This window comes from Schistocerca cancellata, chromosome 12 (genome assembly GCF_023864275.1).
Source record: "Schistocerca cancellata isolate TAMUIC-IGC-003103 chromosome 12, iqSchCanc2.1, whole genome shotgun sequence".
NCBI lineage: Eukaryota > Metazoa > Arthropoda > Insecta > Orthoptera > Acrididae > Schistocerca > Schistocerca cancellata.
Genome location: NC_064637.1, coordinates 160,594,153 through 160,618,524, shown reverse-complemented (window position 1 = coordinate 160,618,524; position 24,372 = coordinate 160,594,153). Strand labels below are relative to the sequence as shown.

At 46.7% G+C, this 24,372-nt stretch overlaps 1 protein-coding gene across 1 annotated transcript in view; it reads right to left on the bottom strand.

Annotated features, from left to right (window-relative positions):
- Nucleotides 1-24,372, bottom strand: part of LOC126109787 (synaptic vesicle glycoprotein 2A-like) — a 164,085-nt gene that overhangs the window by 5,522 nt on the left and 134,191 nt on the right. The window contains exons 10-11 of the mRNA XM_049914845.1: nt 19,449-19,608; nt 12,905-13,032 (exon numbers count right to left, since the gene is read on the bottom strand). Coding sequence (XP_049770802.1) covers nt 12,905-13,032; nt 19,449-19,608 — 288 coding nt within the window. The remainder of the gene's footprint in view (nt 1-12,904; nt 13,033-19,448; nt 19,609-24,372) is intronic.

Genomic DNA, 24,372 nt, shown 5'->3' with positions numbered 1-24,372 from the left:
GGTAAAACAGAAGTAACATCCGGCGTTCCCCAAGGAAGTGTTATAGGCCCTCTATTGTTCCTGATCCGACATAGGAGACAATCTAAGTACCCGTCTTAGATTGTTTGCAGATGATGCTGTCATTTACCGTCTTGTAAAGTCATCAGATAATCAAAACGACTTGGAAACTGATGTGGATAAGATATCTGTATGGTGTGAAAAGTGACAATTAACCCTGAATAAGACAAAGTGTGAAGTTACTCACATGAGTACTAAAAGAAATCAGCTAAATTTCGATTACGCGATAAGTCACACAAATCTGAAGGCTGTAAATTGAAGTAAAAACTTAGGGATTACAATTACAAATAACCTAAATTGGAACGATTACATAGATAATATTGTGAGTAGAGCAAACGAAAGACTGCGATTCATTGGCAGAACACGTAGAAGGTGAAACAGGTCTACTAAAGACACTGCTTACACCACGCTTGTCCGCCCTATTCTGGAGTATTGCTGTGCGGTGTAGAATCCGTATCAGGTGGGACTGATGGATGATATTGAAAAAGTTCAAAAAGGGCGGCTCGTTTTGTATTATCGCGAAATAGGGGAGATAGTGCCACAGACATGATACGTGAATTGGAGTGGCAATCACTAAAACAGAGGCGTTTTTCGTTGCGGCGGGATCTTCTGATGAAATTTCAATCACCAGTTTTCACCTCCGATTGCGAAAACATTCTGTTGGCACCCACCTACATAGGGAGAAATGATAATCACGTTAAAATAATAGAAATCAGGGCTCTCACAGAAAAATTTAAGTGCTCGTTTTTCCCACGCGCCGTTCGAGAGTGGAGCGGTAGACGGCCTGCTTGAACGTGGTTCATTGAACCCTCTGCCAGGCACTTTATTGTGAATAGCAGAATAATCACGTAGATGTAGATGTAGATGAAAAGAAATGCCACCCGAGACCGTTACTCCTCGGTACTGGACCGTATGGCAGGTAAGAGTGAGGTTGGTTTCGCGACACTGTCTGGGGCGCCTGCAGACGCGACTTCGGCGTGGGAACTCATTGATCGAAGTAGAATTGTCTTCAGCGGTGAGTGCCGCCTCGAATTCAGCCTCGATGAACGGCGAAGCCGCACCTGCAGACGCCCAAGACAGCGGTGGGACACCGACCTTGCTGTCGACCGCCATACTGCCCAGCAGCCAGTAGTGGTGGTGGTCTGCGGTGACGTTTCACTTCATAGCAGCACCCCTTAGGTTGCAGCACCTTCACATCACAACGGTACGTCGACGACATCATACGCCTCGTTTCGTTGTCCTTCATGGCAAATCATCCTGGACTTACATTTCAGCAAGATAACGCCCGCCCATACACGGCGAGAGTTTCTAATGCCTTTCTTTTTAATTGCCAGACCTTGCTTTGGTCTGCAGTGTTACCGGATCTCTCTCCAACTGAGAACGTTTGGAGCATTGTGGACGGGTCCCTCCAAAGTGCTCGGGATTTTGACTATGTAATTCCCCAGTTGGACGGAATTTGTCACGATAACCGTCGGGAGCATATCCAACAGTTCTATCAATCAACACCAAGGGCCAGAGGTGGACCAACGCGTTATTACACTGCTGGCCGTTAAAATGGCTACACCAAGAAGAAATGCAGATGGTAAACGGGTATTCATTGGACAAATATATTATACTAGAACTGACATGTGGTTACATTTTCACGCAATTTGGGTACATAGACCCTGAGAAATCGGTGCCCAGAATAATCACCTAATAACGGCCTTGATACATCTGGGCATTGTCAAACAGAGCTTGGATTTCGTGTACAGGTACAGCTGCCCATGCAGCTTCAACACGATACCACAGTTCATCAAGAGTAGTGACTGGCGTATTGTGACGAGCCAGTTGCTCTGCCACCATTGACCAGACGTTTTCAATTGGTGAGAGATCTGCTGAATGTGCTCGCCAGGGCAGCAGTCGAACATTTTTTGTATCCAGAAAGGCCCGCTCAGGTTCTGCAACATACGGTCGTGCATTATCCTGCTGCAATGTAAGGTTTCGTAGGGATCGAATGAAGGGTAGAGCCACGGGTCGTAACACATCTGAAATGTAACGTCCACTGTTCAAAGTGACGTCAATTAGAGCAAGAGGTGACCGAGACGTGTAACCGGTGGCACCTCATACCATCACGCCGGCTGATACGCCAGTATGGCGATAACGAATACACACTTCCAATGTGCGTTCACCACGATGTCGCAAAACACGGATGCGACCATCATGATGCTGTAAAAAGAACCTGGATTCATCCGAAAAAATTACGTTTTGCCATTCCTGCACCCAGGTTCGTCTTTCAGTACACCATCGCAGGAGCTCCTGTCTGTAAAGCATCGTCAAGGATAACCGCAGCCATAGTCTCCGAGCTGATAGTCCATGCTGCTGCAAACGTCGTCGAACTGTTCGTGCAGATGGTTGTTGTCTTGCAAACGTCCACATCTGTTGACTCAGGGATCGAGACGTGGCTGCACGATCCGTTACAGCCGTGCGGATAACATGCCTGTCATCACGACTGCTAGTGATACGAGGCCGTTGGGATCCAACACGGCGTTTCGTATTACACTCCTGAACCCACCGATTCGATATTCTGCTAACAGTCATTGGATCTCGACCAACGCGAGCAGCAATGTCGCGATACGATAAACCGCAATCGCTATAGGCTACAATCCGACCTTTATCAAAGTTGGAAACGTGATGGTACGCATTTCTCCTCCTTACACGAAGCATCACGACAACGTTTCAGCAGGCAACGCCGGTCAACTGTTTTTGTATGAGAAATCGGTTGGAAACTTTCCTCATGTCAGCACGTTGTAGGTGTCGCCACCGGCGCCAACCTTGTGTGAATGCTCTGAAAAGCTAATCATTTGCATATTACAGCATCTTCTTCCTGTCGGTTAAATTTCCCGTCTGTAGCACGTCATCTTCGTGGTGTAGCAATTTTAATAGCCAGTAGTGTACTTACACTGTTTGTGAAGTCCTTTCTCCTGAATAAATCATCAAATTTTTCTGAAACTCTGATCATTTGCCTATATGTACAGCTACGTCACATCTACGAATTTCCTTTGCATTAGAATAATTTATTCGTGGTGCGTCTTTTTTGGTCTTAGAGTGTATAAAAATCAAAATTAGATGATCATAATCTCATTTGCCGCAGCATACGATAAAAGGAAATAATAAAAGTAGCTAGACATTGGACTGGGACTAATCAAATGTCAGCTGCCACCACATATGCTGCAACTGTCAGCCTTTTTTTGTCTGGGACAGTACTGGAACAACATACAAGGCCATCAAAAAGGAAAAACAACTGACATTCGCTAATAATAAATAAATTGACCTTCAAAAATATAATATAGATGGCACCTTGTTAAAATCCTGACCGAGAGGCGACAGCTCCTGCTAGTTTAAGTAGAAGACAAATTATGCCGAATGTATGTCTCTGGTGTTCCACTGCGTAAGTGAATACAGATTCTGTGAACAGGTGGTAAACATGTACCAACCACACCATCTGCAAGAGAAAAAGACACTAAGGTTACTCAGGAACCAGTGGATGGCAGCGCTAAAGTGTTTCTCAGTAGATGCAAAACAATCTTCAGGTGCAGTATGCGCGAGATGTAATAGTATCACTGAAACCCACTAAAATCAGAGCCACATAACATACAGTCTTCTTTTTCCTTTTTGTTTCTTGTTCCCGTGTCTCTATGGGGTTGACATGTTCTTCCAGATTTGGCGCTGTCAGTGGCAGTCACCCCTTTCCAGCTTCCCCTCTTCTGCCCCTGCCACTAGTTCCCTCTTACCGCCCCTCCTCCTTCCTCAATCCCCCCTTCTCCCTTTCCCCTTTCCTCTTCCCCCACTCCCCACCCACTTCCCCATTCCCACTCACCTATCCTCTCTTCTCCCTTCCCCCATCACCCTTTCCCCATACCCCATTGCCCCTTTTCCTCTATTCCCTCTTCCCTCCTACACCCTTTGCTCTTTCCCCTTTCCCTATTCCTTCCCCTCCTCCTCCCCCCCCCCTACTTTGGAATCTTTCTACCCCTCTGTGATCCCACATTGAGTGTGAGAGCACTCCGTCGTCTCCGTCATCAGGCAACAAGTGGCCCATTGGGACCATCCGACCGCCGTGTCATCCGCAGTGGAGGATGCAGATAGGAGGGGCGTGTGGTCAGCACACCGCTCTCCCAGTCGTTACGATGGTTTTCCTTGACTGGAGCCGCTACTATTCGGTCGAGTAGCTCCTCAATTGGCATCACGAGGCTGAGTGCACCTCGAAAAATGGCAACAGCGCATGGCGGCCCGGATGGTCACACATCCAGTGCCGGCCACGCCCGACAGCGCTTAACTTCGGTGATCTGACGGGAACCAGTGTATCCACTGCGGCAAGGCCGTTGCCCTTGAGTGTGAGAACATTTTCTAAATTTTTGGGTAGCATGTAGCTCTGGCGGCACATCGGTACCAGTCCAATATTCAGCTAGTTTTTGTATGTCCTTTCTTTCGACGAGGTCTTGGGGACACCAGCTATCACAACAGCCGCAGATATCTGTGTAAACCAGTTATTTTGGCCACTGTTGCAGTGTAGATATCACTTCAGCACCAACTATAGCCTGAAGATGGCGCACTGAAGCGTCGAAACTGGTAGCTACACAACAAATAAGATCATAAGGACGGCTGTCGGCGTTTTATTTTCTTACAATACTCAACTAGTCTGATGTAGGAAACTGCCTGAAAACCGCACCCACGCTCGCTGACACACAGAGAGCCTCATCGTTAACCCACTGTGCATATTCGTTCCCTGACCATCACCTCCACATGTCCTGACAGCGGACACTTTAATGTACCTGGGCATCTGGGCCGGTCAGCTACACAACCCATAGAGGAGCGTTATTGCATGAACGCCTGAAAAATCAGAATTATCACATTATGGAGTGTAGCACAGTTTGTCTAGAAATGGCCTCATTTCATTGAGGAAGAGAGCCTAAAATTTTCTTCATGTACGCCATATCCAGATGAATCACCTCACTGATGATGACCTCTGCATAGCTCCACCAAATGTCACGTATTTCTGAAAAAACACCACCACCATCATACCTTAGCAGTAGATCCGGCCGAGAACCCGAGAATGTTCTGGTCTCATGTAGAATCGCTAAGTGGGTCCAACACTTCTATCCAGTCACTCGTTGACCAGTCAGATGTGGCGGTAGAAGACAGCAAAAGTAAAGCCGTAGTTTTAAATTTCGCCTTTAAGAAATCGTTCGCGCAGGAGAATCGTGCAAACTTACTGTCATTAGACCATCGCACGGACACCTATATGAAGGAGACACTAACAGGCACCTGTAGCGTAGAACAAGAACAACACGCTAAAACTACAAGCCCTCGAGAGGAAAATCCTCCGCATTGCAGGTCGACTCGACAGGAGAACTGAAAACAACACAGTCTAGCGAAGCACAAAGGTCAACCCAATAAAAGAGAGGTGGATCCAACTTACAGCAAAAATAGGAAGAAACCGACAAACCAACAAAACACTAACGACTGACCTACTCAATTACACACCAACTGAATTCAACTTCCCGCAATACAAATACGCGTTCCCACCTAGAACCATAAAAGAATGCATTGCCTACACCGACGATAGCAGTGACAACGAGAACAGGACCAACCACATCAACTACATCAGTCACCTAATAGAAGAATAACACAGCAATCGCAGAAGAACAAAGGCAGAAGACAACAACTTTCAACACAAGGACCCTTGCTAAGGTTTTTGAGAGGTTTCCCTTAGCACTTGGGCAAATGCCAGGGTCCTCACTTCCTCTCACCACACAAACAAAGAATACGCAGAAAACAAACTGAAATTTCCCTTCTGAAGAAATAAATGGAGCCCCAACAGAAGTTAAGCTAAGGCACCAAAGAGCATTAGGCTCTCCATGTGCCCGCCTTCTCCCATCTGGGGAAGGAATGAAAGATGAAAAAACAAGTAGAGAAACATCTGAAAGAGTTGAAAATAAATAGGTCGCCAGTTCCTGATGGAATCCAAATTCGGTTTTACAAAGAATGCTCTACAACATTGGCCCCTTGCAATTTTCGCGTGTCTCTCGGCCAGCACAAAGTTCCAAGCGACTGGAAAAAAGCGCAGGGGACTCCTGTATATAAGAAGGGTAAAGGAACCGATCCACGAAATTACCGATCAATATCTTTAACATCAGGTTGCTGCAGAATCATTGAACGTATTCTCAGTTGAAATATAATAAATTTCCTCGAGGGGAAAAAGCTTCTCTCCACATATGATCACGGCTTTAGAGAGCATCGGTTGTGTGAACCTCAGCTTGCCCTTTCTTTACCTGAGATCCTGAGAACAATGCATGAACGGTCACAGGTGGATTCCGTATTTCCAGATTTTCGTGAAGCATTTGAGACAGTCTCGCACTGCAGACTGCTAACGAAGGTACGAGAACACGCGACAGGTCCCCAGGTATGTGAGTGACTCATAGACTTCTTGTGTAATAGTATCCAGTATGTTGTCCCAACGGCGAGTGTTCATCAGAGGCAAGCCAATCGTCAGGAGCGGCCCAGGGAAGTGTGACAGGAGCGCTTTTGTTCTCTATATACATAAACGATCTGGTGGAGAGGGTAAGCAGCAGCCTGCAGATATTTGCTGATGATGCTGTGGCATATGGGAAGGTGTCATCGTTGGGCGACATTAGGAGGATACGAGATGACTCGGTGGGGCAGAGTGGCTGGCTCATCCTTTTTTATTCTTGAGACCAGCCATCCAAGCCATCTGCTATATTGTTTTAACATCTTTTGCAGCTTTTTTCCTGATCGTTCATGTTTTTAATTTCTCTTGACGCTTTCGGTTTCTATTTCAGCGTGGTTACGCACAAAGTTTTACACATTTTGTTCCTTCCCAGATTTGAAGCAATAGGATTACTTTGGGGTACAGTTTTAATCTGAGCAAGCTACTCTGCATCGCGGTGTAGCTTGCTGTCCAGGTTTCGAGAGGGTGCGTTTCTGGATGAGGTATCGAATATATTGCTTCCCCCTACTTATACCTCCCGAGGAGATCATGAATGTAAAATTAGAGAGATTATAGCGCGCACGGAGGCTTTCCGGCAGTCGTTCTTCCCGCGAACCATACGCGACTGGAACAGGAAAGGGAGGTAATGACAGAGGCACGTAAAGTGCCCTCCGCCACACACCGTTGGGTGGCTTTCGGAGTATAAATGTAGATGTAGATGCAGATGCAGAAGCCCTTCGGGAACTGGAGGGAAGGTTACATTCTTTTCAGGGAGCACTACTGAGAAAATTTAGAGAACCGGTATTCGAGGCTGACTGCTCAACGATTCTGCTACCGCCAACATACGTTTCGTGTAATGACCACGAAGATTAGGGCTTATACGGATGCCTAAGGACAGTCGTCGCTCCCTCGCTCTGTTTGCGAGTGAAACAGGAAAGGAAATGACTAGTACCAGTACAGGGTACCCTCCGCCAAGTTCCATACGGTGACTTGTGGACTATGTATATACACTCCTGGAAATTGAAATAAGAACACCGTGAATTCATTGTCCCAGGAAGGGGAAACTTTATTGACACATTCCTGGGGTCAGATACATCACATGATCACACTGACAGAACCACAGGCACATAGACACAGGCAACAGAGCATCCACAATGTCGGCACTAGTACAGTGTATATCCACCTTTCGCAGCAATGCAGGCTGCTATTCTCCCATGGAGACGATCGTAGAGATGCTGGATGTAGTCCTGTGGAACGGCTTGCCATGCCATTTCCACCTGGCGCCTCAGTTGGACCAGCGTTCGTGCTGGACGTGCAGACCGCGTGAGGCGACGCTTCATCCAGTCCCAAACATGCTCAATGGGGGACAGATCCGGAGATCTTGCTGGCCAGGGTAGTTGACTTACACCTTCTAGAGCACGTTGGGTGGCACGGGATACATGCGGACGTGCATTGTCCTGTTGGAACAGCAAGTTCCCTTGCCGGTCTAGGAATGGTAGAACGATGGGTTCGATGACGGTTTGGATGTACCGTGCACTATTCAGTGTCCCCTCGACGATCACCAGTGGTGTACGGCCAGTGTAGGAGATCGCTCCCCACACCATGATGCCGGGAGTTGGCCCTGTGTGCCTCGGTCGTATGCAGTCCTGATTGTGGCGCTCACCTGCACGGCGCCAAACACGCATACGACCATCATTGGCACCAAGGCAGAAGCGACTCTCATCGCTGAAGACGACACGTCTCCATTCGTCCCTCCATTCACGCCTGTCGCGACACCACTGGAGGTGGGCTGCACGATGTTGGGGCGTGAGCGGAAGACGGCCTAACGGTGTGCAGGACCGTAGCCCAGCTTCATGGAGACGGTTGCGAATGGTCCTCGCCGATACCCCAGGAGCAACAGTGTCCCTAATTTGCTGGGAAGTGGCGGTGCGGTCCCCTACGGCACTGCGTAGGATCCTACGGTCTTGGCGTGCATCCGTGCGTCGCTGCGGTCCGGTCCCAGGTCGACGGGCACGTGCACCTTCCGCCGACCACTGGCGACAACATCGATGTACTGTGGAGACCTCACGCCCCACGTGTTGAGCAATTCGGCGGTACGTCCACCCGGCCTCCCGCATGCCCACTATACGCCCTCGCTCAAAGTCCGTCAACTGCACATACGGTTCACGTCCACGCTGTCGCGGCATGCTACCAGTGTTAAAGACTGCGATGGAGCTCCGTATGCCACGGCAAACTGGCTGACACGGACGACGGCGGTGCACAAATGCTGCGCAGCTAGCGCCATTCGACGGCCAACACCGCGGTTCCTGGTGTGTCCGCTGTGCCGTGCGTGTGGTCATTGCTTGTACAGCCCTCTCGCAGTGTCCGGAGCAAGTATGGTGGGTCTGACACACCGGTGTCAATGTGTTCTTTTTTCCATTTCCAGGAGTGTAGATACTGATGTAGGTGTTTGCTGACTGCCACACTTCAGCCACTGTTCCACAGAGTCCCAGACATTTGCTGTGGGATTAAGGTTGCGTGATTTAGTGGGACACACTGAGTGGTCGTCAACTGGGAACATACTTCAGTAGCTGCTGTGAACATGTCTGTTGTCATCTTGGAAGATGGCAGTGTCAACAGCATACTCACCACGAAAATATAGAAGCATGGGAAAAACTTGGTGACCGAGAATGCTGGGGTAAACATCCCTGTTCTTGTCCAGATAACACGAATGAATTGCCACAAGTTATGGCACACACCGAAACACCGCAGAACGCCTCTGACTCAATCAGACCCTCCAGACAGAGCGACCTAAACGCCACACTGCACTCGACGTCTTGCGTCATTTTGAAAGAGGCGCCACACTAGATGCCTCCAGTCACTTATCGTCCCGTTTCTGTGTTGTCTGGCCGACTGAAGACATCTGGCCTTTTCGTGCCACTGGGAGTAATACGCAACTCAAAATGTCCGCTCGAGAAGGCCTTGCATCCAGTGACAACAGGAATTCCTGTCGGGTTTTCGAACTGTTGTTGACAAGGCAAAACACACCTGACTGGCTCCTGTCACCTGGGATCTTTTTACGGCCACCGATCCTTTGCCGTCTTACATGACAGAATGGTAAACTTCCTTGTAGACACATCGGGTAGTCAACGTCGATACACCGACAAATCTGTGTTTGGTGTGGAGACGTCCAGACGTGGCAAATCCATTCTGTTACACCTGCATGTCGACCCATCATACCACTTTGATTCCATACTACCGACTGGCATCCAGACGGCACTTCACAGCCACTGCTTACGACAGTGGGGGAGAGTCACACGCCGCATAGCACGAGCCCTACGCCATCTACTGCTCCAAACACGCCAGTGTCCTGTTTAAAAGGGGATGGCCAGTATTTCATCCCGTGAACCTACAGCAAAACGTTGAACTAGGTTGGTAACTATTAACAATATAACAAAAAGGTAGACTGCTACTCGCCACAAAGGTGACACATTGAGTTACAGACAGGCGCAATGAAAATACACTTATTCACAAGCCTTCTTCAGAACAGCAAATACGTACAGATATTCATTCACACAAACAAGCACACCTCACATACACATGACCGCCACTTGCGGTAGCTTGGACCGGAATGCAAGTGACACGTAGAATGGAAGCACGAATCTGAGGGGGGAAGAATGGAGTGGAAAAGGAGGGCACTGGGGAAGGGGAAAGGTCGCTGCATTGGCAGAGGGTGGCGCACAAAGAGCGTGAGGGAATGAGGAAAGGAATGGGCAAAGGGAGCAGGTGACAGGATAGAGGGGGTGGAAACTGTTGGCTACAGGGTGTGGGGACAGGAGATTACTGTACATTTTGGGAGCAGAGAATGTAGTGTGCACTCCAGGAAAGCTTGTGGTGGAGGACAGGATTCAGATTGCTCATTTAGTGAAACATCCATTAAACATTTTAAAATAAAATATGCACGTAGATGCATTTATCAGTACCCATCATATGGACGCGACACTAAAAATCGAAAAATATTGTAAGTGCAACCTTCCTTTGGCTCCGTGCTGAGTCATTGTGGGGTCTTTCGCCTAGCACTGGTGTTCTACAAAGTGAAGTGAGCACTTACAACTAGTGTTCAAACAAGTTTTATTTATTCATTCGCATCGATAGCACACACTTGAAAATATTCTCTATTTTGGTTATCATCATTCAATTGCAACTGCAAATACCGGGTGATCAAAAAGTCAGTATAAATTTGAAAACTTAATAAACCACGGAATAATGTAGATAGGTAAAAATTGACACACATGCTTGGAATGACATGGTGTTTTATTAGAACAAAAAAAAATAAAGTTCACAAAATGTCCGACAGATGGTGCTGGACAGCAAAACGTCAGTGACTGTGCATGACAATCGTGTATAAAAGGAACCGTAACGAGAGAGAGAATCAGATGCGCCAGCAGTCGCAGCATGTTGATGTTACCTGCAAAGGCGCTTTTAGTGAAGCTGTATTATCAGGATGGGGAATGTGCTAGTTCAGCGTTACGTTCCTATCGCCATAGGAAGGTGATTCGAACGGGTAAAGGTCCGTTGACAAATGCAGCTGTGGCGAGAATGATTTCGAAGTTCGAAGCCACGGGTTGTTTAGACGATACACCCCGTAGTGGCCGACCGAGCACAAGGCGTAATGCTGCCGAGACAGTTCAGGAAGAAATGGAGACTGTAGCGGGTTCGTCTATGCACGGGGAAGTCAGCGCTCGTGCAGTCGCACGTCGCTCCGGCATTCCATACACTACTGTTTGGTTGGCACTGAGGCGTACCTCCGATGATATCCGTACAAAATTCATCGGCATCATGAACTGTTACCTAGCGATTTAGTGAAGCGGAGGGCATTTGCGGTGTGGGCGTTTCAAAAGATGGCGGAAGATGACAATTGGTTGAGTAACGTGTTGTGGACCGACGAAGCTCATTTCACGCTCAGAGGGTCTGTCAGCGCCCACAACTGCAGAATTTGGGCTACCGAAAATCCTAGAACTGTTGCGGAAACTCCATTGCACGACGAGAAAGTCACGGTATGGGTTGGATTTACCACATCTACCGTTATCGGGCCATTTTTTCTTCGAGGAAATGCGTGATTGTGGTTTTGTAGCTGCTACCGTAACGGGTGAGAGGTACGCCGATATGTTACAGAATCGCATCAACCCCAGCCTGGCTGATAAACACCTACTGGAACGTACGATGTTTCTGCAGGATGCTAGACGCGTGAAAGATCTCTTGCGCGCGTCGTTTGGTGATGGTCGTGTGCTCAGCCGCCACTTTCGTCATGCTTGGCCTCCCAGGTCCCCAGACCTCAAAATGGCTCTGAGCACTATGGGACTCAACTGCTGTGGTCATAAGTCCCCTAGAACTTAGAACTACTTAAACCTAACTAACCTAAGGACAGCACACAACACCCAGCCATCACGAGGCAGAGAAAATCCCTGACCCCGCCGGGAATCGAACCCGGGCGTGGGAAGCGAGAACGCTACCGCACGACCACGAGATGCGGGCCCCCAGACCTCAGTCCGTGCGATTATTGGCTTGGGGGTTACCTGAAGTCGCAAGTGTATCGTGATCGACCGACATCTCTAGGGATGCTGAAAGACAACATCCGACGCCAATGCCTCACCATAACTCCGGACATCGTTTACAGTGCTGTTCACAACATTATTCCTCGACTACAGCTATTGTTGAGGAATGATGATGGGCATATTGAGCATTTCCTGTAAAGAACATCATCTTTGCTTTGTCTTACTTCGTTATGCTAATTACTGCTATTCTGACCAGATGAAGCGCCACCTGTTGGACATTTTTTGAACTTTTGTATTTGTTTGGTTCTAATAAAACCTCATGTCATTCCAAGCATGTGTGTCAATTTGTACCTCTCTATATTATTCCGTGATTTATTCCGTTTTCAAATTTATACCGACCTTTTGATCACGCGGTACATTTCAAGTATTTCATAAGGACTGCATTCGCCACAGGGCCTCTTCCTTCGGACATCTGTGTGCGTCTGAAGTAACATTACACTGCACTTCTGAATAACACAGGTACTGAAATGTCGCGACTAGAAATTTTGTTTTAATTATCTCATAGTCATTCATGACTCCTCCCGTACGCCACAGCGTCGTCACCAAAGAGCCATGCAGACTGGTGCTCGCTCTGTCCATCAGGTTATGTATATATGTCTGTAGAGGACAACAGTGGTCCTATGAGACATCCCTGGGGCACTCCAAACGGTACCCTCGTCTCTGACGAACGCTCGCCGTCGAGGACGAAGCCAGAAGTTGACTGAGCCGTCGGCTGCGTACGGCCGCGCGACCGCAGCCGCTCCGGCGCTGCCCGGCGCTGACTCACCGAAGACGAAGCCTCCGAGGATGGCGATGGCGAGCACGCAGCTGGAGTCGATCAGGGCGCCCAGCATCAGTGACGTCACGAACGTGCCCAGCCGCCCGCAGCACAGCGACAGGCACACCGCCATCGCCCTGGAACGACATCAACAACATCACCTGTACAGCAGCCACCAGTCTCGCGACGAGTAGCACTCACTCACTCTGTGCAACATCCGTCCGTCTCCAGAATGAGATTTTCACTCTGCAGCGGAGTGTGCGCTGATATGAAACTTCCTGGCAGATTAAAACTGTGTGCCGGACCGAGACTCGAACTCGGGACCTTTGCCTTTCGCGGGCAAGTGCTCTACCATCTGAGCTACCGATGCACGATTCACGCCCGGTCCTCACAGCTTTACTTCTGCCAGTATCTCGTCTCCTGCCTTCCAAACTTCACAGAAGCTCCCCTGTGAACCTTGCAGGACTAGCACTCCTGGAGGAAAGGCTATTGCGGATTCATGGCTTATCCACAGCCTGGGGGATGTTTCCAGAATGAGATTTTGACTCTGCAGCGGAGTGTGAGCTGATGTGAAACTTCCAGATGTGCTAGTTCTGCAAGGTTCGCAGGAGAGCTTCTGTGAAGTTTGGAAGGTAGGAGACGAGATACTGGCAGAAGTAAAGCTGTGAGGACCGGGAGTGAGTCGTGCATCGGTAGCTCAGATGGTAGAGCACTTGCTCGCGAAAGGCAACGTCCCGAGTTCGAGTCTCGGTCGGGCACACAGTTTTAATCTGCCAGGAAGTTTCATGTTCAGGAAGCTAATGCGAAACCCAGCGCTTTCTCAAAAGCGCCACGACCATCTATTGTAACACAACTTTCCCTTGCCGGCTGAATAAAATTTGGAAAAAAAATATCGGTATGATCCAAAGGGTATGCAATGGGTTGAAGAATGGTTTACCTCGGAAAATGTACGGCAGAAGTGGGATGGCACGATGCAGTAATGAGAATAACATACAGACATCAAGGTTTTTTTTTTCTCCTTGCCGACACAGCTGCATTGCAGAATGTACCAGACGATGGCGGACATTCCACATCTTCAGTGTTGGGAAACTTTTATGACCGTGGTAATAGTGCGTTAGTTTCCACGTAATACATGTGTTTCCAAGTACTACTTCCGTCTCCAAGAAAGGAACTGCAGGTTCGACTTTGTGGGTAAACAATATGTAGTCAACACAGAGCTTTTACAATTCGTTCGTCCTGCTCTCAAACAATGACGCACAATCCTCTGAAACATAGACAAACATACAAATTCATTTTAGTATGGCGCCATCCATTTGCAAATAATTGCGTGATTTCCGCGTCTGCGCATTCTTCGCGCGCGAGTACTATATTGCGCGGATACCGTCAGTCGTACCTATCCACCCGTAAGGTTCAACCGCCTGAAAATGTCAGACAGATGCTGCCACGAAACTTACAAGTCGCACGACGTCATCCTGCGGTACACCCGTGAGGACCATTTGCAATTTAATGTGGCCATTCTGCAAATGATTTGCAGACACGTTTTTACAAAAGAAAATGAATTGTTATTAGTTAAAGATTACAAAACACAGAGTTCTTGAACGTACCTCTTCTCTCTGCGACAAGAACAGCAGAAGTAAATCATACCCGAGGAAATTCTGATAACACAATATTTTGTTGAATGGAAAATTGGAATGTGCCACAGAGTTTATTCTACTTACTTCGTTACAATGACTGTGCACTACAGAATATTCTTTATCCTTTTAACTCATTACCGGTTTTAACACGAAAATAGTTTACATTGCAGAGTGTTTGACTTTTCTTGCAAAGTTACACGAAATGTACGGTCACAGGTTCGAATCCTGCCTCGGGCATGGATGTGTGTGATGTCCTTAGGTTAGTTAGGTTTAAGTAGTTCTGAGTTCTAGGGGACTGATGACCACAGCAGTTAAGTCCCATAGTGCTCAGAACCATTTGAACCATTTTTTTTTTACACGAAATGTGACCTGTTCTGTTTTGCTATACGTTTCAGCCGCGCGGGAATAGCCGAAGGGTCTAAGGTCTACATCTACTACATCTACATTTATACTCCGCAAGCCACCCAACGGTGTGTGGCGGAGGGCACTTTACGTGCCACTGTCATTACCTCCCTTTCCTGTTCCAGTCGCGTATGGTTCGCGGGAAGAACGACTGTCTGAAAGCCTCCGTGCGCGCTCTAATCTCTCTAATTTTACATTCGTGATCTCCTCGGGAGATATAAGTAGGCAGAAGCAATATATTCGATACCTCATTCAGAAACGCACCCTCTCGAAACCTGGCGAGCAAACTACACCGCGATGCAGAGCGCCTCTCTTGCAGATTCTGCCACTTTGTTAAACATCTCCGTAACGCTATCACGGTTACCAAATAACCCTGTGACGAAACGCGCCGCTCTTCTTTGGATCATCTCCTCCGTCAACCCGATCTGGTACGGATCCCACACTGATGAGCAATACTCAAGTATAGGTCGAACGAGTGTTTTGTAAGCCATCTCCTTTGTTGATGGACTACATTTTCTAAGGACTCTCCCAATGAATCTCAACCTGGCACCCGCCTTACCAACAATTAATTTTATATGATCATTCCACTTCAAATCGTTCCGCACGCATACTCACAGATATTTTACAGAAGTAACTGCTACCAGTGTTTGTTCCGCTATCATATAATCATACAATAAAGGATCCTTCTTTCTATGTATTCGCAATACATTATATTTGTCTATGTTAAGGGTCAGTTGCCACTCCCTGCACCAAGTGCCTATCCGCTGCAGATCTTCCTGGATTTCGCTACAATTTTCTAATGCTGCAACTTCTCTGCATACTACAGCATCATCCGCGAAAAGCCGCATGGAACTTCCGATACTATCTACTAGGTCATTTATATATATTGTGAAAAGCAATGGTCCCATAACACTCCCCTGTGGCACGCCAGAGGTTACTTTAACGTCTGTAGACGTCTCTCCATTGATAACAACAAGGTGCTGCAGTCATGGACTGTGAGGCTGGTTCCGTCGGAGGTTCGAGTCCTCCCTCGGGCATGGGTGTTTGTCCTTAGGATAATTTAGGTTAAGTAGTGTGTAAGCTTGGGGACTGATCATCTTAGCAGTTAAGTCCCATAAGATTTCACACACATCTGAACATCATCTGGTACGTCTGAGTGTGTGAATTCGGGGGAACTCCGCACTGATATCCCATTCTTGGCTTACAAAAGGCGTCTCAACGCGGAACAGGTGTGTGAACCGCAGAGCGGCCTGGGGACCCGCGCCCCTGCGACTGACCTCCTGCGGTGGAGCCGCACCACGGGCTTTTACACACCGCGGCCTGCGCGTTTCTTAACAAGGTAGTTTGAAGCCTTCTACCTGAGTTAGCAAGCCTTTCTTCCTCCTGAAAAGTAGCCACGAAATGAGCTGAAAAATAATCAAATATCGCTCAACGGTACATCGCGGTCGCGTCACAACGTGTTCTAGACCAGTGCGTCCCAACCTGGGGGTAATTACTCCCAAGGTCTAAGCTGGAATTTTCTGAGCGGCAAAAACTAAACGATCGATTGTGTTTCCGTCGTGACACTGAATTATTTTCAAAAGATCATTACTATAATCACAATTTTGTAAGACTCTAATATTGATTGTATAAGTTATCAGTAATTACTTTTTCTCCATTAGTATCATTAATGCGGTGGAGGTTCCAGGTTCCTCACATAGTCCACCCACTACACAGATATGTTGTGCTTCGTCCCGTTCATGGCTAATGATAAAACTAAGACATACACGTAACAAATGCTAAATACCTCAAGAAAATGTCTTCACCAAATTGTAGATAGTAACTGTAGTAGTCCAGAAACTGCTTCATCACTTGCTTCGAGACAGATAAGTGATTTAATTGAGAGTGCGACACAGGAGTGACTACATAAAGGCTACTATAGTTCTGTACAGAGTATTATCCTTATTTTTAGAGGTTAGGAACGAAGCAATAACAGCCTGAAGGCGTCCAGTTTCTGCGACTTGAGAAGTAAGGAATGCAGGAATCAAGTGATTTACGAACAGTAAATACAGTGCACACATCTGAACTTGTTCGATTTTGAATGGGGCTGCAGTTAGCAGGTCAAGCAAGTGCCGCAGTGGAGAGCAGTAATGCAGGGGATGCGTGTCTTGTAGCAGGTGTCCACCCTCAACGTGGATAGCTGACTTTCTTTTCTGAGAAGGAGTTGTGGGTAGCACATGCGGTCTTTCGATGCACCACGAATTCCTTCGTCATTCATTCCAACACCCCCGCTCCCATCCCTTCGCCGACGCACACACACACACACACACACACACACACACACACACACACAAACTAAATATGGCTTATCTTTCATAATTTTAAAAATAAAAGTGTTCCAAGAAAAATCTTTCATTCTATCGTTTAGTTAGTTGGCGATCACTTCAATAATAATAATCTGTGTACATTACTGTAATAGCCTTTATGTGGTTACTGCTCTCACGTGCTGTCAATTAATTCATTTACCTGTCTGGAAGCTAATAATGAAGCTATTTCTGCATTACTGCAATAACTATTTACAGTTTGGAGAAGACATGTTCTTGAGATGTTTAGCATTTGTTATGAATACTTTTATCATCAGCCATGTACAGGACGCTGTGTGTGTAGTGGGTGGACTAAAGTGAGGAAACTGTAGCCTCCACCGCATTAATGCTATTAATTGAGAAAAAGTAATTATTGATAACTTATGTAACCAATATTCGAGTCTTACAAAATTGTGATAATAATAGCGATCTTTTGAAATTAATTTAGTTTCGTGACTGAAACGGAATGTTCGGTTCCGTGGGGACCCACAGTCTGTAAGTGTTTAATAAAAGAATACATTCTCAATTGTTGGTGGTATTGTGCTTTTAAAAAATCGTGCTATTAGCTAATTTTAGCCGCGAGCCATTATCAAGCACATTTGCTACATGTCATGCATTGTGTATTGAGCACGGTATGTAATACATGACGTGGCGAATCTTCTTGGTAATGCCTCACTGCAGAAATTAGCCCTTAGCATGAGTTTAATAAAGCACAATAGAATCTATGACGGACAATGTATTCTCTTATGAAAGAGAAACGAATGGTTTGGTTTTTACCTCTCAGAAAATTTCATTTTGCCCCTCAGACGGTAATTACCCCCAGGATGAAAACTACTGGTCTAGGGGAAGACGGAGGTTGGAATATATCAAGAAAATACACTGAAGCGCCAAAAAACTGGTATAGGTATGGGTATTCAAATACAGAGATATGGAAACAGTCAGAATACGACGCTGCGGTCGGGAAGGCCTACATAAAGCAAGTGTCTGGCGCACTGGTGCAACAATGGCAGGTTATCAAGGTTTAAGTGAGTTTGAACGTGGTGCTATAGTTGGCCTACGAGCGATGAGATACAGCATTTCCGAGGTAGTGTTGAAGTTCGGATTTTCCCGTACGACCATTCCACGAGTGTAATGAGAATATCAGGAATCCGGTAAAACATCAAATCTCCGACATCGCTGGGGACGGAAAAAGATCCTGCAAGAACGGGACCAACGACGACTGAAGAGAATCGTTCAACGTGACACAAGTGGAACCCTTCCGCAAATTCTTGCAGATTTCAATGCTGGCCCATCAACAAGTGTCAGCGTCTGAACCATTCAACGGAACATCATCCATATGGGCTTTCGGAGCCGAAGGCCCACTCGTCTACTCTTGATGACTGCTCGGCACAAAGCTTTACGCCTCGCCTGAGCCCGGCAACACCGACATTGGACTGTTGATGACTGGAAGCATGTTGCCTGGTCGGAAGAGTCTCGTTTCAAATTGTATCGAACGAATCGACTTGTAGGGGTATGGAGACAATCTCATGAATCCATGGACCGTGCATGTCGGCAGGGTGAAGGGTGAAGCTGGTGAAGGCTCTGTAATGCAGTGGGGCGTGTGCAGTTGGAGTAATATGGGACCCCTGATACATCTAGGTATGACTCTGACAGGTGACACGTATGTAAGCATCCTGTCTGATCCCCTGCATCCATTCATGTCCATTGTGCAGTCGGACGGACTTTGGAAATTCCAGCAGGACAATGCGACACCCCACACGTTCAAAATTGCTAGAGAGTTGCTGCAGGAACAATGTTGCGAGTTTAAACACTTCCGGTGGCCACCACACTCTCCAGACACGAACACTGTTGAACATACCTGGAATGCGTTCCAACTCGCTGTTCAGAAGAGATCCGCAGCCTCTCGTACCCCTGCGGATTTATGGACAGCCCTGGAGGATCCATGGTGTCAATGCACTCCAGCACTACTTCAGACACTAGTCGTGTTGCGGCACTTCTACATGCTAAACGATATTAGGAAGGTGTACCAGTTTCTTTGACTCTTTAGTGTAGTCCAGGACGTTAGGTGTAAGTGCTGCTGCCAGACGTAGAAGGCACAGTGGAGCAATTCGTAGCGGGGAACATCGAATCAGTCATAAGATTGGGGAGAAAACAAACAAAGGAACGGACGCTGACCTGAGGTATGTTGGGAAGGAGTCCACGACGACGGTGTTGACGACGGAGACGCACATGCCGGACAGCACCATGAAGGCGAGCGGCAGCATCAGGATCTGCAGCTCCGTCTGCGCCCAGATGGTGCACACCCCGCACAGCCCGGACACCGCCAGGCTCACCGCTGCAACCAGACGAGGCAGAACACGTTTCTCAGCCGCTGCGCTCAGTTGCTCTGCACCGCAAGGTGAAAAAGAGAGAGAGAGAGAGAGGGCGATATACACGTGCGTGTGGTAAAACTCTTCCCTCGGAGATTCCTCTCCCTCATACCATCTGGTAAGCAAGATGTATGAGATAGGCGAAGTACCCTCATACTTCAAGAACAATATCATAATTCCAGTCCCAAGGAAAGCAGGTGTTGACAGGTGTGAAATTGATCCAACTATCGCTTTAATAAGTCACCGTTGCGAAATACTAACACGAATTCCTTACACGCGAATGGGAAAACTGGTAGATGCCGACCTCGGGGAATATCAGTTTGGATTCCGTAGAAATACTGGAACACGCGAGGCATCTTAGAAAGTAAATTAAGAAAAGCCAAACCTACGTTTCTAACATTTGTAGACTTACAGAAAGCTTTTGACAATGTTGACTGGAATACTCTCTTTCAAATTCTGAAGGTGGCAACCGTAAAATACAGGGAGCTAAAGGCTATTTACAATTTGTACAGAAAGCAGATTGGCGGTTATAAGAGCCAAGGGGTATGAAACGGAAGCAGTGGTTGGGAAGGGAGTGAGACAGGGTTGTAGCCTATCCCCGATGTTATTTAATCTGTATACTGAGCAAGCAGTAAAGGAAACGAAAGAAAAATTTGAAGCAGGAACTAAAATGCATGGAGAAGAATTAAAAACTTTGAGGTTTGCCTACGACATTGTAATCCCGTCAGAGACAGCAAAGGACCTGGAAGAGCATTTGAACGGAGTGGACAGTGTCTTGAAAGGAGGATATAAAATGAACATCAACAAAAGTAAAACGAGGATACTGGAATGTAGTCTAATTAATTCAGGGCGGAATTAGATTAGCAAATGAGACACTTAAAGCAGTAGATGAGTTTTGCTATTTGGGGAGCAAAATAAGTTTGTGTGAATTCCTAAGGGACCAAACTGCGGAGATCATCGGTACCAACACCTGCATACTATTTTAAACAACTGAAACTTACTTACGCTAAGTACAACACACACACCCATGCCCGAGGGAGGACTCGAACCTCCGGTGGGAGGGGCCGCGCAGTTCGTGTCGTGACGCCTCTAACCGCGCAGCCAATCCGCACGCAGGAAAATAACTGATGATGGTCGAAGTAGAGAGGATAAAGCGTAGCCTGGCAATGGCGAGAAAAGCGTTTTTGAAGAAGAGAAATTTGTTAACATAAAGTACAGATTTAAGTGTCAGGAAGCCGTTTCTGAAAGTATTTGCATGGAGCGTAGCCATGTATGGAAGTGAAACATGGACGATAAATAGTTTAGACAAGAAGAAATGAGGTGCTACAGAAGGATGCTGAAGATTAGATGGGTAGATCACATAACTAATGAGGCGGTATTGAATAGAATTGGGGAGAAATTTGTGGTACAACTTGACTACAAGAAGGGATCGGTTGGCAGGACACGTTTTGAGGCATCAAGGGATCACCAATTTAGTATTGGACGGCGCCGTAGAGGGTAAAAATCATAGAGCGAGACCAAGATATGAATACACTAGGCAGATTAATAAGGATGTTGGCTGCAGTAGTTACTCGGAGATGAAGAAGTTTGCAGAGGATTAAGTAGCATGAAGAGCTGCATCAAACCAGTCTCTGGACTGAAGACCACAACAACAAGTCGTACCTCCTCTGTGTTACCACAGATCTCCTCTGTACTAAGACTGCAGCATACGCGAGGTGACAATTACGTCCACGCTCTGAGTGAAATTCTAATTAATGTTCACCAACCTGCAGTCTTCTACAATTGTTGTGCCCTGCGCCGAAAACAACACGTAGGTCGCGAATCTGTTATATTGAGGCTGTAATAAACTCTTAGCGAGGAACCGCTATTGTATAAATAAATAAATTTTCAATTAATCTGTTTATACGGGATGCGACTCGCTTTTTATTAGCAGAATACGAGAAACTGCCAAATTACATTCCACTTTATGAATCACAAATAACTTCTCGTCTTTACATTTTCATAAAAACAAGACGATGAACTGCATATTTGCGTAATTACTAACATGTTGTTCTACGTTACACATCCAAATAACCAAAGATTGCTAATTGCGTCCTTAACCGATACCGACTAAGGCAGACAACATGTCCGTATTCCGAAACTGCCGAACCAGTTCTGATCTTACAGCCGAACCACTTCCCCCGTCATGCAAGTTAGGCGCGATCTTACAGCCGAACCACTTCCCCGTCATGCAAGTTAGGCGCGATCGGAAAATCTCCGAAGAGCTGCCTTTTCCTGTAGCAGTGTTCACAGATTTGAAATAACGGCATGACAGTCTGCTACTGAGAGGTACTTTTACATGAAATGAAAGTAAATACAAGGTTTAGTTTTTCTATGATTAATAACCGAAGTTTATCATTTTGGCGCCCAACTTTCGAACGCATCAGCCAACAGCGGAGGGAGGCCACAAATTAGGCGGTCCCTCTCACGATACGCACACCGAGCAAGCCACCTGTCACAGGTACCTCACAGCGTGTTACGTCATCTTCCCACTGCTGTCCTCTCAGCTACTCTAAGAAAAGCTTCTTGTATGTGAATATGTTGGCTGTAAAGCCAGAGATATTACAAGGGCAGTCATAAACACCAGTGACACAACAAAGCTCCATCTGTACATACATCGTCTACCACGAAATCTACCTGTTGTAGAATCTTACAACAGCCCCTGACGTCAAAATTGTTCAACCGATTTTTGAGTACTTTTCATCAGTGTGTGATGTTTCTTTTATATTGCTGCACATTTTTTTTCGAATTTTATGTTCTATTGGGGTGCTGTAATTAGCGAGCATAACTCGCTTTCTTGAGCAGCGACGTGCAGTGATAGAGCGACGAGTAGGGAGCGGTCCCCGTGATCGGAACACGGACAGCAATGATTTTTTAAAAATATAACCATTTAGTCGGAGAAGTGAGTAACTACAGATTTGGTATGTAATACAACTACAGATTTGGTATGTAATGTAATGCAGCATGCATCTTAGGAATTATATTAATTACAGGTAAAGTCCATGGCACAGTTGGTTGGTTGGGTGTTTTGGGGAAGGAGACCAGACAGCGAGGTCATCGGTCTCATCGGATTAAGGAAGGACGGGGAAGGAAGTCGGCCGTGCCCTTTCACAGGAACCATACTGGCATTTGCCTGGAGCGATTTAGGGAAATCACGGAAAACCTAAATCAGGATGGCCGGACGCGGGATTGAACCATCGTCCTCCCGAATGCGAGTCCAGTGTGATAACCACTGCGCCACCTCGCTCGGTCCCATGGCACACTTTGTACAGTCACTCACACACTCAACACAGTCCATATATCACAACTTCTTCCGATCGAAACTTTTAGTCTGACTCATAACTGGATATCCGCTTCTTGCAGAAACTAGGGAACACAGACGTAGTCTTTTTCTGTTTTTAGTGAAGACACCGTCATTTGACTGTATAGTAGTTTAATTAATTTTCTTTACCGTCTGTTATGCCGTTTTCAAGTGACTGAGTTTATATCATTAACATATATTGCAATATATGTTAATGACATAAACTTAATCACTTGAAATTGGCATTACCATATATTGCAATATATGGTAATGACATTATCACTTGAAAATGGCATGACAGGCCGATACCTGGGTCATCATTAAAAAAAACAATAGTGCAGTCAAATGCCGGTGAGTTCAATTAAAAATTATTTTATGACTGATGACTGTTGCTCAGCAACATCAAAAACTATTTACTGGCGTAATCCGTTGTGGTCAGCTGTCCAAACTAGTAGGTCACACATGTTCAAAATAGTTCATATGGCTCTAAGCACTATATGACTTAACATCTGAGGTCATCAGTCCCCTAGACTTAGAACTACTTAAACCTAACTAACCTAAGGACATCACATCACACACATCCATGCCCGAGGCGGGATTCGAACCTGCGACCGTAACAGCAGCGCTGTTCCGGACTGAAGCGCCTAGAACCGCACGGCCACAGCGGCCGGCTTCACTCATGTAGGTTGAGGAATTCCTGCTCTGATCAAGGTATTAAGAAACTTGCCGCGTTGTCTCTCATAGCGTGAACACCCTAGTATCACATGGTAAAGGTCTGCAATCGCAGTTGTGTGGACTTCGCAGTATGGAAATGGCTGAACTTTCATCCTATAAAGATGTGAAGGATAACATCCGTGACCCAGCCGGAAGCGCTTTATGACAGTGGTCTCACGACTAGATAGCTCGATTTGGCAGAACCAAGTTTTTCGCGGAATACTCGGTTGTATTGCGGCATAATGTTTCCCTTTCGACTGTTGTGAGATCTCCGATGTGTGTGACCATTCTTGATGAACCCAGCAACAGAACCTGTATGTGGAAGGCAGGTGTAGTGAGGTTTTGCCAGGAGGTCCGCCATACGTTACGTGAGAAATCAGAATGTTCCTTGATCCATAATAACTGGACACGTTTATGTTTACCTTCACACTGATAGAGTAACTTAATTACTTCGATTGCATTGCGGTTAGTCTTGTAGACCCACTGCTGCTTTTCCATTGCACTCCTCGAATCCGTGACAATAAGGAAGTCGTTGAACTGATTTGCCGCCTATTGAAGGGCTCCCTTAATTGCAAGGGCTTCAGCGGTGAAGGTGCTGGATTCCGTCGGTAGCTTAAACATAGTCCAAGATAGCGGGTCTCTGCAGAAGTAAGCAAAACTGGTGGCCTCTCTTGTT